The following is a 16,742-nucleotide window of genomic DNA, read 5'->3' as shown; positions in this document are numbered from 1 at the left end:
CTTCTGTCTTCCTTTCTTTAAGAATGATGACTATCGATAGGGATTTGATAGTAAGAAACCATCGATATTTTCGATAGTACTATCGATAGTTTTCCGGTCCTATTCGTAACTTCGTACCTGTTTAAATAGACACGTTGGCTGTTTCGTGAAGCGACGTTGCTTCAGATTTTTTGAAATAATTAAGTTCATTGCAATATAGTTTTTAAGATCCATGTAATACATTTGAAAAATTATTTTTTGACATTTATTTTACTAAATATCTTTTATGCATTTTTACTTAAGGTAATTGACATTTTAATATGTTTGCTGACTTCTGTCATTACAATATTTCAACAAATATCCTAATTTTAAAAGAATTATGTGAATATCAAAGCAATAGTAATTTACTATGTTATTTTTGGGATGTTTAAAATATTTTGTAATATGTTTTCATTTATTTCTGTTGCGTGCTCATAAATTTTTGTTCTTATTAGAAGTTTTCAGTATTTGAACGGTTGCATCTACACATGAATTCAGAGGTCATCCACCACTCTTATATTCACGTAAATTTTTCAATATATAATGCGTTCAATCTTTCACACAATTATACCTGTGCATTTTTATTTTCAGGTACAATTATCTTAAACGAAATGAGAATTGTGCAGTTAAGAAGGAATCGCTTTTTCAGTATTATTATATGTAGTGTATTTGTTCTTTTTATGTTATATATTCTTAATTTTTATTTTGATAAACCAATCAATTTTAAAGAATATTGGGCAGAGAGTTTAAAGAGTAAACAGGTAAATAAAATGTTAGATTATTTATTCTAACAAATGCATTTGACCACCGAAACATTAGAATAATTTTTACACTGAGTATTTTTACATAAACATAATATTTTTAAGCAATAATTTTACGGAGTTGTTTATTAAAAGTTTTTGGCAAATAAATAACATATAATTATACAAATCTTAAAAATTTCTGATTGTTTCTCTAATATATTACACATGCTCTGATATATCTAATATATCAAACTGTAAAAACTAATTGATATTCATCAAAAATAGAGTAAATCAAATTTATTTTTTGCATTTCGAAGTTACTTGAGAAGAGAAAGTAATGTAATAAAATGTCTGAATATAAATTTAATAAATAATAATGTTAAACTGTATTGGCAAATAAATTTATTTATTATTTTTATGTTGTATCATTTAAGAATAATAACAAATGTAAGGTAATCTTTTTCAAGTAAAGGATAATATACTTTTTGATCTTTACATTTCATAGAGTTTGTTATTTGTAATATTATATCTCAGGTTCCAGTTCTATTAAAGGATTTTAGTGACTTTGAGTCACAAAATGTACCTCTTAGAAATGGACCTGGAGAAGGGGGTAAACCTCATATCCTGAGAGATGATCAGCAAAATGATATTCAACAATCAGAGTCTGAGTACGGAATGAACATGATATGCTCTGATGAAATTTCGTTAGACAGATCAATTCCTGATACAAGAATGCCTGAGTAAGTTTTTGTTAATTCTACTTTTTCCTTTTAATTAATTTGAAATTTTGTAGTAACTTTATAAATATACTAAACTAATACAAAATCTACATGTTTAATTAATAGATGTAAACATTGGAATTATCCAGAGGTACTTCCACGAACCAGTGTAATCATAGTATTTCACAATGAAGGTTGGTCTGTATTGATGAGAACTGTTCACAGTATAATAAATCGTACTCCTCCTCAATTTCTAGAGGAAATTTTGCTTGTTGATGACTTTTCCGATAAAGGTAAATCAAATATATCTTTATTAAAACAGAAATTTTTCATAATTTATTTTGTAATTAAAGTAAACACCAAATACTATTTTATTAAACAATAATATAGAAAAGGAAGATGCTGATTATTTCACAATGATTAATATATATTTGTACAGATAATTTGAAAGGTGATTTGGAATTCTACATAGAAGAGTGGCGTGGCAAAGTTAAATTAATTAGGAATTATGAAAGACAAGGTTTAATAAGAACTAGATCGCGTGGTGCACGTGAGGCTAAGGGTGAAGTCATAGTGTTTTTGGATGCTCACTGTGAAGTTAATGTTAACTGGTTACCACCTCTTTTAGCTCCAATAGCTGCTGACAGGTAAAAAGTAATGAAAATAATGAAATATAAAATAGATGTATCTTATAATGTTTTTTTTAAAGTTTTGAATTTCGAATATATATATTTTAGAAAAATTTTTAGATAGAAATCTTACGCATATTAAGAAAACAAATATTTCATATTTATCATAAGTAAAATGATCGTTTCTTTCATTGTTTTTAAATATTTTTAGAACTGTAATGACAGTTCCTATAATAGATGGTATTGATCATAAAACTTTTGAATATCGACCTGTGTACCAAGAAGGACACTTATATCGAGGCATTTTTGAGTGGGGAATGTTATATAAGGAAAATGAACTTCCTGCACGAGAACAAAAAACACGACCGTACAACAGCATGCCGTACAAGTAATTTGTGTTAAAAAAGATATCTTTATACAGTTAGTACAAAATTATTTGGCATGTATGTATTAGGTAAAACTTAATTTAGGTCTCCTACTCATGCTGGTGGTTTATTCGCAATAAATCGTGAATATTTTTTGTCATTGGGTGGATATGATGATGGATTACTTGTTTGGGGTGGAGAGAACTTTGAATTATCATTTAAAATATGGCAGTGTGGTGGAAGTATTCTCTGGGTACCATGTTCACATGTTGGTCATGTGTATAGAGGATTTATGCCTTATACATTTGGTAAATTGGCTCAGAAAAAGAAAGGACCACTAATAACTGTAGTAAGCGAAATATAATTTTTACAATATTTTCATTAATATGTAGACTATTGTTTTATTTGTATTTGGTATTAGCATTTTTATCCAGTAATAAATAATATTAATAAATGCTTCTAATAACGTCTAGTAGATCCAATTAAATTCTGTTAAAATATAGTTTGAAAAATTGTTCTCTTTCTACATGATTAATTAATATCTAATTTATAAGTCGAAAATATTGAGTAATTTTATATTGATCTAATTCTCGTTCTTCGTATCTAATATTTTCATTTAGAAAAAAATTTATCTCATTGTTAATGAGTAAACGAAAGTTTTGAAAATACTATGAAACTTAAAGTGCCTTTATTACCTTTTTCATTTTCTCAATGTTATTGAATTCTTGTGAAAATTAATAATATACACTATAAAGACATATTATAATTATAATAGTTGAAAATGTTATAAATAATTTATTATACAGTTACAAAAATCATAAATTTCTTTACAGAACTACAAAAGAGTTATTGAGACTTGGTTTGATGACAAATATAAAGAATTTTTTTATACAAGGGAACCTCTAGCTCAACTACTCGATCATGGTGATATAACAGAGCAATTGCTTTTTAAGAAACGAAAAGGATGTAAAAGTTTTCAGTGGTATATGGAGAATGTGGCTTACGATGTTCTTGATAAATTTCCAGAATTGCCACCGAACATACATTGGGGAGAGGTAACAGTAGTAGTGCCTATATAAAAAATATTATATATCAATAATATTTTGCTTTCAGTTTATGTCGTTTCATTTCATTTCAAACATTTTGTACAGTGTACATATGTGCATCATATCTACAGTCAATCAAAAAAGTCTCCATACACCCTACCAGAATTGATTTAAAGTTGTATAATTTTAAAGGAAATAGTGATAATTTCGGCTAAATAATTTCTCCGAAATGTAAATATCAATTGCAATTCGAGATTTAATTATAAAATTAAGAAAAGATGTTACATCGTAACATCGTTTTTTTGCACTGTTAATAAATGTTATTTATTTATTAGCATTTTCTTTAAAATTATACAATTTTAAATAAATTCTTATACAATGTACAGAGAATTTTTTAACTGACTGTATATTTGTGTATGTACTACGAAATTTGTTCATTCGTATTTTTAAATTTTAGTTATTAAATATAGCAACAGGCACATGTTTGGACACAATGGGCAATTCACCTCCCAGTTTAATGGCTACATCTCACTGTCATGGATTTGGTAATAATCAGGTAAGTTTGGTTCACCTTTACGCAAGGTGTCTACTAATTTATAAATAGCGACTTATGTAATCATATTTTTCAGTTGGTTAGACTAAACACAAAAGGTCAATTAGGAATAGGAGAACGATGCGTGTCAGCTGACGGGCAAGGTGTAAAATATGTATTTTGCCGATTAGGAACCGTAGACGGTCCATGGCAGTACGATGAAGTAAGAACCAACAAGCGTGTTTGTATATATTTTAAAAGGTGAAATACAAAATTTGTTTGGGAATGAACTTAAATTTAATTAATTTTACAGACAACGAAAACGCTACTGCACAGAGTGCACAAAAAGTGTATGGCACTTCATCCTCAAACACGACAGTTATCTCTAATGCCTTGCGATGTTAATAATACGTATCAACAGTGGTCTTTCCATAAAATTCATCCGCGGTGGTGAAGAAATGTAAGTACTAGGGCTGCTTGTATATGAAACGTTTTACGCCAAATTGAATACATTCCGGTAAAATATTATTTACGCATCAGTTATTTTTCTTTTATAAAAAAAACCGTAGTTAAGGTATACCTTTTAAAATATTTTTCTTGTTAAGAAGAATTGATATTTGAAGAAACTCATGAGATACAAATATTTGCAGTACAATTCATCTTTAACGCTTTTGGTACACGTGTCGGTTATAGATATAGTCACCATTCAAAAATTTCTCGGAGTGGCCGATTGGTACCTCGGCCGCTAGGATCGCTGCGCGGTTTGATCATGCTGTATCGAAAAGTTGAAAACAATGTGTTTGAAAACAATAAATAGTTATGAACAATCGCAGAATACCGGTGCTATATAATTTTAACATTATTGAAATAAGATTTGCAACTGTATTTATAACAGAGATTGTTTAATCACTGAGATTATTTAAAGTAACATTGGTATTCATATACAAAAATAATTGGAATCCTTTTAAACGATGTTAGATAAACTTTTTACATTGTAGTTTATCTTACAGCACTGCAAATTAAATTTTGCTCTTTTTTAATCAATTTTTGAGAGACGGGATAAAGTTGGAAAAACCATCTTTCTTATGATCAAATGCGCCTTACACTCGAAATAAAAAAAAGAAGACTGTTATTCTATAAAAATTATTTTCAATGTACATACATGTTGAAACCATTTTGGAGTGCATTTTCCTTACATCATTGTAAGAATGTGTGTTTCCATTTTTTTACTGTTTCCTATTAAAAGAGCATGCTGCCGATGTAGTTTTGTAATCTTTTTTAATTATTTAACGCATAGGTTCAAGTAAGAAGTTACTTATAATAATGTAAAAAACGTAACAAATGTTTTTCAAAGATAATGTACTAATAAAATGAAGCAAATATAATAATTTGTCATAATTTTCTGTTTTATATCTTTTCGACTACTGTAACTCCTATCATATATTTTATTATACGATCTTATTTGTATTCACATGTTCACAGTTCCAGATTCTGTTACGTTTATGTATGTACCGTTTAAGAAAATCGATGTTTATCTTTTTAACGTTTCTTATTTATAGAAAAATAATCTCATCGGAACTTTAATTATTAATTCTTATTTCTTGAATTGCATAATAAGCGCTTTACAGTGTAAATGTTAACCCTATCAATATTTAATAATTTATTATCATTATTTAAGTATATTGCACTTTAATTTTCCTATCTCTAACTCTGAAGAAGTTTATGTACTTTTTATACATCATTGATCTTGTCGTTAATGATTTTACGTTCGTAGGTTAGAATCAAATTTGATACTAATGATTTGACGTCTTAAAATTGCAGCATTTATATATTTTGTATATAAGTACGATCAGTCTATAAGTCTAAGCGACAAAGACAAGGGAGTGACCCGAGTTTCTAAAGTAGTTGGCCGTACAGATGCCTAAAACAATGTATAATATTTAGATATTTAGATACTTTTGAATTTATCAGAGAAAAAAGAACAAGAGATTCATTCACCTTATTGCAATCTCGTATATTAAATGCACCGTAAACGATAGGATTCATACAGGAGTTTGTGCACGCGAATAGGAATAGACCTTTTTGGATTCGTTGATCAACTTTGTACGCCGAATGTCGATCGATCCAATACCTGTACATGTACATTTATTTTGCGTTAACTCTCTATTTATCCAAGGTAAGAGAACTTCAATAAGTAATAGTATTTACCAAAGACTCATGACATAATAGGGTGTCCAGCAAATAAAGAACACAGCAACAATGATTACCGTCATTTTTAGAGTTCGTATTTTTGCCCGCGTTAAAAACCCCATGGAAGAGCGACGAATCTTATCTGAAATCAATTTAAGTGTTTCTAAATTTTTCTTAATCGTTTAACATCGATTGTTGTTACATTTTCAAGCGATCAGGGAAGCGTGTGTTAATTTTTATTTATACATTTCGCTTCTAATACAAATTGAAAATATATTTGAACATACCGTGTTCACTTTTTTTTGTTCTTCGACATATTTCCAACAAAATGCTCGTGTAAGTGTATATTATCACGATAAGAGGAAACCAATACATCATGACCATTCCAAAGAGGGAATATGTTATTTCATGAGTATATGTTGGAAAAGTGTTAAATGTAACACACTGTGAATACCAAGTAATATTTGGGTGAGTTTCCAGGTGAAATACTACCATCTAAAAATAATATGTAAATACATGTAGACACAAATAATTATTTTGTTCTAAGCTGAATAGTACTGGTTGAATAAGATAAGAACGTAAGGTAAGAATAAGAGGAAAAATTATTAATTAAAGTTTAATCATAGTATCGATAACACAATGCAACAAATCACACAAATTTTTTCCGTTTTGCGATATCCATTGGACGATTCTTATATAATACTATTTATGGCCCGAAAGACGAATCCGGGAGCAGAATTGTTCCACCACCCTCAGTTTTCGAAAAGCACACATTTTTGCAAGAACCCAGGATTTTCATTTTCGATAAAAACGAGGTATTTTATTAGGTAAAATTAGAAACGATTGGGATATCGGTTTGGTCTTAAACGATAGAGGAGAGTTTTTCGAATCTAACGGTCCAGGAGTTATTAATTTTTGCTGATTCCAAATAGTTATAAACGATCGTTAAAGTTTAAAAAACTGCCGATGTACGCAGTTCTTGCAAATTATTATCGCACGTTTACGAAAAGTTCTCCATCTAGCACGGAAACTGGAAAATTCTTTTCCGTATATTGGTCTTTACTTGTACACTTCTGTAACAAATGCTGCGTTATTGACGAAACCCCAGAGAGTTAGACTTATATCACCCTTCTTTTCTCAATTGTCACGACAGTCAATTTTTACACTTTCGGATAGATTTTGTTATAAATAAGTAACATTCTTTTTATACATTTTCAATTCTTTTTTTATCTCACTGTCACCGTCCCCGACTATTTCCGAGAAAACTATTTGTGACGTTTCAATGCATGTGGCCCACTCTATACAATAAACGTTAAAATAATATGTACAACGATGCATTGTATTTAGTAACTACTGCAAACTGTCAATTAGTGTCTAGAAAAAAAAGTAATAGTTATTATCATTTTAGTTAACAATCAATTATTTGTAATTACTATACCTGAGGCATTGAGCATACAATGGATCCTACCCATGCAAGACACAGCATCGTTTTCCCTCTTTTATCAACATCCCACAGCTGGAGAGGCCGTATTATGGCATAATATCTGAAGGAAAATGTCATACTTTCGTCGATAAATCTATACTAAACAAATTCATAGAAGAGAAGAGCAGATTTGATTTTAAATGGAAATTTTTCTATAAATGCCGAGTGTGGTAAAAGTAACGTAGAAAGTAGAGATTTTTAGTTCTAAAACTTCTTCTACCGACCAAGTTAATTCTTTCGTTGATTTCGTTGAAATCTACTGTTCAAAATATGATAAATATAGTCGTGAGAATCAAAATCGTTTAAAATAGTTCTCAGCGTACAGTAATTCCTAGTTTCTAAATAAAAGTCGCTATCCCCCGTCCCCTATCCCGCTTCCAAATGGTACCAATTTTCTTACTCGAAAACGGGAATCACCGTGCAACGGTTCAACCAGTTCTATCGTCGTTAAAAGAGTTAAAAGTAAATTCTGTACGCGATTACTTTAGAAAATTATACCAACCTGTCCATACTTATGCATACCAAAATGGATGACGATAAGTACAAACCGAACACCCTGAAGAAAGCCATTATTCGACACATCGCGTCGCCCGCTTTCCAGGATACTGTGATCGCCCAGCTAATCTCAAGCGGCATCATTAGAAAAGTAACCTGGAAATTTCTTCTTTGTGTAAAATTATTTTCGTATCTCAAAGAGTACAGAACGTAACGCGAAGAACAATGTTTTCAATTTCAATTTCAATTTCTATTTCAATCGAAAATAGGATCTTCCGGGCAACGCATGGATGTTAATATACCGTGGAAGTATGTCCGCCCATCATTTTCCGTAACACTTTATTTTTCGTCTTTATAATAAAATTTCAAAGTCTGTACGATTTTTCAAGGGATCGTTTATGAACCGTTACGCGTATACAATAGACGATTTCGAAGCCTCGCGTTAGCAGGACGGACAGCTCGTCAAACGATTCGAACGGGATAACTTGGAACTGATATTTCTTTCTCGTCGATACGCAACGAGTTATAGAAATATTTCGATCCACTTTCGCGTTGAAAAAGAAAAGACTTTTAAATTTATTATTATTTAATTTTTCGTTTCAGCCGAGTGTTTATAAAACAATACGATGGTATATAAGGTGTCGTACTCACAAGTAAATCGGCAATCGCAAGGTGCATCAACATTATATGTATTCTTGATTTCGATGCACGTTTACAGCGCATAATTAATACTAATACAGTTGCGTTCCCCACAGCGGATATTATCATTAATACGCTATAAATGACAATACTAACAAGGTGACCTTCGTTGAAGCGCATATCGATCGGTAGTTCGACTATATTCGAATTGTTGGCCCTCGAATTGGATAATTCCGTGGATGTAGGCATTTTTATGGTAATCCCCATAGTGTGCCTTAAAGATTGAAAAATTCGTTTTAGCAAACTGGCTAGTTCGCATCAAATTATCAAATTTAATCGAATACTTTTTCTGCTCAATGTTAAAGATTTCGATAAAATTGAAATATACGATAATACGCTCTACGTCAAATTTGAGGAAATCGAGTCATTGTTTTGTTAGCTTCGAAACAAAAAGAAGCAACAGTGGAAAACTTCAACTACCAGAATACTTTAAACAAATTTAAAACTAGAGAAACGACGATCCCCTTGTTTCACGTGTATTATTTGTAATATAGTAAAATGTATCGTTTGCTTACCTTTCAGGCTTTACTTTTATTACACTTGTATCGTTATTAAAATTATTTAGAAATTAACGAAATCTTTGATTAGCTAAAAATATAGTATGTATCCGCAGAGAATTGGAAACTTAAGTATGTATCGGTCACAGATGTGTTCGAATGAATGAACAACTGTAACACATTGTAGAATTTAAGATAGATTATATCGCGATCGTAGCTCGATCCGCGATATCTGACAAGAAGCTCTTGTGCAAATTTTCACAACACCTACCAAAAAGTAACTCTATTACCAAAAAGTAATCGAAAGGAAGTAAAAATTAAATAAATCATGTATTCGTCAAAATAGTCGTACAGTACACTTGGTACAATTTTCGATGAAAAAGAAAAATCACTGGATAGCGAAAGATAATTTTGTAGCGTTGCGACAAAATTTTACAAGTAAATGTCAGTTTACGTAATAATAGAATTTAATCGTATCAAATTATTTTCACTCTTCCAACTTTTGTTTTAGCAAAGTTCTTTCGTATCATTTTCTATAGACGGTACAGAGGGTGGTCGGTTGACAGAATTTCAACAAATCGTATCTTTTTCTTTCATTCGATAGCAAAGACATTTGTTTAAAATATTTTACAAACTATCGTTTCGTTCTACATTTTTAGGTAGAATAACGACGAAATTTGATTTCCACGAACAAAGATATCCGTTGTTTTTGCGAAAAAGCAAGCCTCGATTCTGAAAAATCAAGGAATACACGGGTTTTGCACGTAACGAAACGAACGCGACGGAAACTGATCAGGGGTTGGTATTTCGATCGAGATTGAGCGCAGGATCTTAAAACGTATCCTACCGCGCGAAAGATGATTACATTTTCAAGGCCGTGTGAAGCAACGTAGTCCCTCTTTTACGCGGTAAAATACTTCCCCGATACTTTCCCCGAAGTATCGAGTATCTGCCCTTAATTGTTTTCTATCGCGTTCGTTCCGTCACGTGCAGAACGCGTGTATCCCTTGATATTTCCACTCGTTGATCTGGATCAGAGGCACGTTACGTCGTGTCGCGTCGTTGGTATCTTTTCTCGTTACAAATCCAACCTTAAATTTTTCAGGTATCGGTATCCAGCATTTAGATCGAAGTTTCGATATATTGCCGATGAATATCGACAGCTTACGTTTACGTTTACTCACCTTGCTGAAATTTGATAGACTACTGACCGCCTCAAAGTAACGCATTATTAATTTGTACTTTGATCACACTGTGGATACAACAAAAATCGCCTTCCATCCTCTTCTTTTTATCTCTTCTCTTTTTCGAACTTGGATTTCTAATTAACGGATCATCCAATTAATGCATAACGTTTGTTCGAATTCCTGGAACCCAAACATCCCTGAAAGTACATTTTATTCGAACATTTCTTAGCGAATATCGGGTCGAACGATTCTGCCGATTTTTGTTTTTTCTTCCGATTACAAATTGTTTAACATTTCGATGTCGGTTCGATTGCTAAATATTATTTTTCTTTCATTTTCACTCGCTCGTTCGCAATATTATTCCGTTGTTCCGGTACTTCTTGAGATACGTCCAATCGTTGAATTATCTTCTTCGTATTCCTTGGTAAAGTATCCGTCGTACAATATATTCCATGTGGTAACTTTCCGTTTGAATTTTCTTCCCTGTACTGGCATCGACGCTTAAGGACCGTGAAACTTTGGTTTCTTTATCTTTTGCAATTGTTGTACATTTCGAGTACGTAAACGTCTATTTTACTGATCGTAAATAATAAGAGTCAAGTAACGTGTACTACTCGAGCAAAATCTCTGCCGATGTTCCATGATTTGATACACCGTTTGTTTCTTCGGCAAATTGATATCGTCGATATTGGAACACAGCGAACTATTAAGTATCTCGATTACGGGACGCGTTAACGTAAATGATAAATCTTTGTCAACGAATGGTAACTTTATTATAAAAAAGCGGCAGCTACCGAGGAAGAACTACCGATTTCGTGAGCCAACTGAGATTTACAAACGTACATAGACTCTTGGTCCAGTAATCTGGGGTCAAGTGTTAAATCGTAACCGATAACTACATCGACATGTTTCCATCTTTATTGTACTTTCGGAAAATCACAACAATAACGATAACTTTCCTTTAGAAAAATGGTAGTTTCTAGTTACGATTGATTTTTAGTTTAATTATATGTTGAAAACGATGTCCGAGAACCATTAACTGCTGTTACAGCATAATAACGATTCGTAAATAAAGAACTTATGGATATTTGAAACTTTCTTCAAACTTACTACGTATTAATTATCTTATAGATGTTCAAAACCTAGATATTTATAGGAGATGATCTTAAATAATTATGAATTAAAATATCTGGCTGCATTAACAATTTACAAGTCGCTTGTCAAAAATAAAAAACCAATATTTAATTTACATATAATTTATTTACTTCCAACGCCATTATAAAAGTAATCAACGAGCACAATGTTTGTCTGTAAAACAAATTTCGGATCGTATGGATATTTTACAAAACATCATTTCACAAAAAAAGAGCAAGAGATCATTTTTTATTGCACTATGTTATGTGTATCTAAAAATAGTATTATGCTGATTTACTTCACATTTTTTCAGATAGAACCTTTCAAGTTATACACCAACTATCGTGTTATTCACATGTTTTAATAAATGTACCATTTCTTGCAATTGCAAATTGTATAAAAATTCAATCAATGTAAACAAGACTATTCATTTGTGTATACCAGAATAAATGTGACGAAGGGTATCGTTTACCTAATATCTGAATAAAATTAAAGGTAGGAATTGTACGGAGTCGATGATACCGAATATTACTCGTCCCAATCATCGGTATCTGGCTGAGAATCATATTCACTGGTGGCTGAATTCCTATCCGATGTAGTTGCTTCATTTGGTTTTGGAGGAGGAGGTGGAATTAAACTAGACAGTCTTTCCATAGCGGTAGCCCCAGATCCGGCAATTCCTTTCCTTCTAAGGGCTAGTTTTGCATGCAAATCGGCCATCAGATCTCCTCCGACGGACGCAGACGACCAACGATTTCCTTTCTCTTCTAGCACCGTACGCCTTAATTTTGCTCTACCTACGCCACCTGCGTTACGAATTTCTGCCATTAAATTCGAATGATCATCAAACTTCATTAGCTTGTTTTTCTCATCGGTAGCTTTACTCGGTCCAGAAATTTGTTGAACGCTTGAAACATCAGACTCGGATACGAACGATGGTGGTTGTGATGGTGGTGGCGGCGGCGGTGGCGGTGGCGGTGCTGGTGGTAGTGGTGGTGGTGGTGGTGGTGGTGGTGGCGATTGTGATGGTTGTTGTGATGGTGGTAGTGATGGTGGTGGAGGCGGTGGTGGTGGAGATGGCAGTAGTAATGATGAGGATGCAGGTGGTGGTGGTGGTGGTGGTGGTGGTGGTGGTGGTGGTGGTGGTAACGGCGGAGCAACTACATTCGATTCGTTAGATGAAACAAATGTCGGTGAAGCAATTGTCATAGGATCTTGAACAGCATGTTTTGTGGAATGAGTGTCCGAGAAACCAGGGAGATTTGGTACATTTTGTTCGAGCTTTGCAATTGTATCTTTCTCATTTGTAATTGATGTCGGAGTTGGAAGTTCAAGCCGAACGGTAGGTGTAGTTACCGCTGAAGACGGTGCAATAGGACTTTGAGAATTAAGATCTAAAATGAATTTTTCATCATCGACAATTCCAGGCAAATCTGGGAGTGTTAATGGTACGTTTATTTGCGGCACCTGCAAAAAAATATATTTCATTTATCAATATTTTATTCACCGCGCTTGCAGTTTATTCAAAACTATTTCTACATACGGTGCAGTCTCTTTGCACAAATGTTATAAGAACAACACATAAGAGACCGGATAATATATTGTATAAGAATAATAAAGTTTTCCATTAAACAATAACTATGATCTCAAATTGGGTGTTACTTAATTTTAGAAAAATATTATTTGGGTATTGATAATGTTTTAACAATTTTTTATGTTTTACCTCGCCTAATGTTGGTGTGTACAGATAATTAGAGGATGATTCCATTTCAGAAGTTAGCCATGGTTGTATAATTGAATCAGGTGCGTCTTCGATTTGTTGTTTCTCGTTTGATCGGTGACAAATTTGCTTTGGTGATATTTTATAAGGATTATCCATACTATCGAACAAGAGAGCATTGATTGAAGATAAATGAAGAGGGAACGATACTTCATTGTTATCTGCATAAATTTCTCTATTCGATTTAGGCCGCACATGATAAAATTGTAACTTTTCTTGCAAATTATTAATTGCTATGTATTGACCATCTTCCGTTTTACAATTAGAAGATAAGTATGTTTCAGGCACTTCTTTTATAGGCACGGAACATTTGTAAATTTTTGGTATTTTATGGGTGTCTTTGTATCTAGGTGGTATTGCCATCTCATATTCTTTGTACGTATGACTAGCAGGATACTTTGCAGCAGAGTACATTTTTACAGCTTTTAAATTTAAATTAGTTTGCAGGTATTGTAAGCGACCTTGAAGTTTTGTTGCTCTACTTCTAATATTTGATAACCTATTGAAAGAAAATCCACAATACTTTGATAAAAAATGAATTACAATATTACTAAAAATTGTATTCAAATAATTTTGAAAGTAACCGTTACGAATGTCAAACTATGTTACAAATATTGAATAAAAATAAAGTTTAAGAAACTAAATAATAATTATCAATATAGTATTTAAAAATTAGAACCATGGAAATTCATGACTCGAATAAAAAAATATTAGATAGCAGAAAAAAAGATGGATTACCTTTGACTATTTTCATAGAGTCTTTTATCAATACACTCAAATATGTAAGAAACAGCCGAGTCAAGATCATCGAGAGTTTCTGCTATTTGAACAATGGTTTCTTCGTGTCTTAAGTTATCAGGGATGGTACCTAAACATCAAATTTATACAAACTATTTTATAATGATAAAAACACGATTATATTAATTTCTACTTTTTATCTCTGTAGAATCAGCAATTATATAATGTCCGTTTCTTTAGCATAGAAATTAAAATTACAAAGAAGAAACATAGCTATCGCGTTTAATTAATTTAATTATTTCTTTTATATTAATTGCACTTCATTGATATAAAATTTTACACATACGTACATGTTTTATCAAATCTTTAAATTAGAAGATCCTTAACAAAATAAATCTTTTTATTAATCACATTAAATTTATGATATTCTGATAGAAACTAGTAAACTAAAAAAATCAATGACACAAAATTTATTATATTTGAAACACTCCATCAAATAACAAGATTTTCTTCTTTATAAAACTCATTTGATCCACAAGAAAAAAATTTGTGACTGCAATTTTCTATAATTATTAATAACTCATAGTTATGACACTGCTAGTCAAATTTTTTTCACATTATAAGTTGGCGATTTTAGTACCTGTAAAAACAGAGTAGTGCAAATTGTATTACAAAATTCTAATACTTATACCTATTTTTTCTATAGAAAATTTATTTAAACTCTCCCCTTGAGGTAAGTTTATATTCAATGCAGTATTGATTAGTAAAAACAAAGTTAAATAATAAATTTCTGGTATCGTACTTACTATAAATTGTAGATGAAAACTTTCTTCATTATATACCAAATTAAAAACAAATACGTATCTTAACATTTATAAAATTACAACATTTAAAAATTTTGTAAAAAATTATGTGAAATTTTTGAAACAATTTACTGAGTTAACTAAGATAAAATATGTGAACTAAAGTATCAGTATTATACACATATGAGCAATATGAGTTCATGTAATATTTACATGTATAACAAATAACATTCTTTTATTTACCAATTTCAATTCGTTCCGGCATTGTTAACAGTCTTCGAAATGTATATTTATTTCACTAAATATGACGTACTACATACACAACAAGAAACGTCGCACACATGGCCTTATGTATTTACTTAACATTACAATGCATCGAAACCAACTAAGAAATGCATCGTTTAATAATGCATTCTTTATTTGCCTAATGTACACATCACTTGGTTATACGCGCGTGTGTGCAGCAATCACATAAATTTGCACCACTTGAGGAAAATATGGCACATTAAATACAGCCCTTTTTCGTCAGTAGCTTACAGTTGTTTTGCATAATTAAAACTACGAGACTGCAATAGGACCGAATCGGTAGGGGATTATGTCCAGAATATACATATGTATACTTTGTCCAACGAGACGAGGCAGAAGATAAACCATTGCACATGATCGACACATGACTAGGCCAGGACTGATAGAATTGTAAAGAATCCCAAATATTTAGAAAGAAAAAATTACATAAGAGTGAAAATATTCATTGACAATGTAAATATATAAAATTATATAAAATTAAAGAAACGAGATCGGGAGCGCGCGCGCGCACATTTACAAAGTAAGTTATAAAAAAAATTTGTTTACATGCTGAATTCAGTTTATTGATTGTATATTTAAAATTACATCAAATTTAACTTCTCGACAAATTTTTGCAATCCGGTACACAACATTTTACCATTTTTAAACTTTATTAATAATCTAATAAATGGTAAAACACTAGTAATATATAATAAGTAGTGTAATGATGTAACAATATAATAATAAATAAAAAATAAAACATTTAAAAAACTAAATTCGAACAGTCACTCGATGTTAAAGTCTGCCAAAGAGATTGTTGCATCAGCACAATTAATAAATGATCATAATTAGGGATGTGCGATTTAAAATTGATCTTCCGAAGAATCAATCTTTTTGAAACGATTTGCAATTTTTTTGAATCAATTTTTTTGTTAATCAATTTCAATCGATTCGATTCTCAGAATCGATTCAAGAATCAATATTTTTATGAGAATCAAACACCCCTAGTTATAATATATGAAAGTTGTGCTAAACAACTACGTCACAGACTATACATAGTGCTCTATGATATGGTAGCTTTATGGTAGCAGAAAGACGACATCAACGCCATTTGTGTATAACCAACGGCAAAAAGTTGTGCTCTATCGAAAAATAGATTCTTCACGTTAATGAACTATAAAGTATTTAAAGTTTTAATCAAGCTTGGTTTATAGTATCTTACAACCTTATTACCAGTTTCACAAGATATTTCAAATATTTTAAAATTGAAAATAAATCAATTCACTTTAATAATATGAATTAAAATGTAATATTTTTTCTCAATTTGTGACTATTTATATATAATTTTCTATTTTCTTAAGTATTCATATTACATATGAAATAGTATTTTCTTCATATT

The 16,742-nt window shown here is 31.3% G+C and overlaps 3 protein-coding genes across 14 annotated transcripts; 1 reads left to right on the top strand and 2 right to left on the bottom strand.

Moving 5' to 3' along the window:
* Nucleotides 1-139: 139 nt before the first annotated feature.
* On the top strand, nt 140-5,444 carry Pgant7 (N-acetylgalactosaminyltransferase 7). 6 transcript variants are annotated; one of them, XM_076325303.1, is made up of 13 exons: nt 140-282; nt 474-518; nt 610-779; nt 1,296-1,501; nt 1,607-1,773; nt 1,920-2,127; nt 2,321-2,497; nt 2,580-2,823; nt 3,308-3,529; nt 3,978-4,076; nt 4,150-4,275; nt 4,366-4,512; nt 4,703-5,444. In XM_076325303.1, exons 3-12 carry the CDS (start codon nt 630-632, stop codon nt 4,504-4,506), a joined length of 1,740 nt encoding a protein of 579 aa, XP_076181418.1. In that variant the 5' UTR covers nt 140-282; nt 474-518; nt 610-629; the 3' UTR covers nt 4,507-4,512; nt 4,703-5,444. The 6 variants fall into 6 exon arrangements, with proteins under 6 accessions (XP_076181418.1, XP_076181421.1, XP_076181420.1 ...); XM_076325306.1 differs by having other exon boundaries at nt 474-542; nt 5,063-5,444; XM_076325305.1 differs by having other exon boundaries at nt 474-542; nt 4,746-5,444.
* On the bottom strand, nt 3,302-11,413 carry Akhr (Adipokinetic hormone receptor). 3 transcript variants are annotated; one of them, XM_076325308.1, is made up of 9 exons: nt 10,601-11,413; nt 9,435-9,683; nt 8,872-9,133; nt 8,228-8,376; nt 7,681-7,786; nt 6,530-6,737; nt 6,261-6,384; nt 6,051-6,183; nt 3,302-5,973 (listed from the first exon to the last, which is right to left on the bottom strand). In XM_076325308.1, the coding sequence occupies exons 3-9, from the start codon at nt 9,124-9,126 to the stop codon at nt 5,902-5,904; spliced, it is 1,047 nt and encodes a 348-aa protein (XP_076181423.1). In that variant the 5' UTR covers nt 9,127-9,133; nt 9,435-9,683; nt 10,601-11,413; the 3' UTR covers nt 3,302-5,901. The 3 variants fall into 3 exon arrangements, with proteins under 3 accessions (XP_076181423.1, XP_076181422.1, XP_076181424.1); XM_076325307.1 differs by lacking the exon at nt 9,435-9,683; XM_076325309.1 differs by lacking the exons at nt 3,302-5,973; nt 6,051-6,183; nt 9,435-9,683 and having other exon boundaries at nt 6,257-6,384.
* Nucleotides 11,414-11,849: 436 nt separating this feature from the next.
* Nucleotides 11,850-15,716, bottom strand: LOC143153739 (WASH complex subunit 1). Of its 5 annotated transcripts, none has more exons than XM_076325224.1 (4): nt 15,302-15,716; nt 14,256-14,385; nt 13,461-14,016; nt 11,850-13,204 (listed from the first exon to the last, which is right to left on the bottom strand). In XM_076325224.1, exons 1-4 carry the CDS (start codon nt 15,321-15,323, stop codon nt 12,266-12,268), a joined length of 1,647 nt encoding a protein of 548 aa, XP_076181339.1. In that variant the 5' UTR covers nt 15,324-15,716; the 3' UTR covers nt 11,850-12,265. The 5 variants fall into 5 exon arrangements, with proteins under 5 accessions (XP_076181339.1, XP_076181344.1, XP_076181341.1 ...); XM_076325229.1 differs by having other exon boundaries at nt 13,461-13,617; XM_076325226.1 differs by having other exon boundaries at nt 15,596-15,623.
* Between the last annotated feature and the right edge of the window lie 1,026 nt (nt 15,717-16,742).

Source organism: Ptiloglossa arizonensis, chromosome 13, assembly GCF_051014685.1.
Source record: "Ptiloglossa arizonensis isolate GNS036 chromosome 13, iyPtiAriz1_principal, whole genome shotgun sequence".
Taxonomy (NCBI): Eukaryota; Metazoa; Arthropoda; class Insecta; order Hymenoptera; family Colletidae; genus Ptiloglossa; species Ptiloglossa arizonensis.
This window is presented reverse-complemented; position numbering and strand designations above follow the sequence as displayed.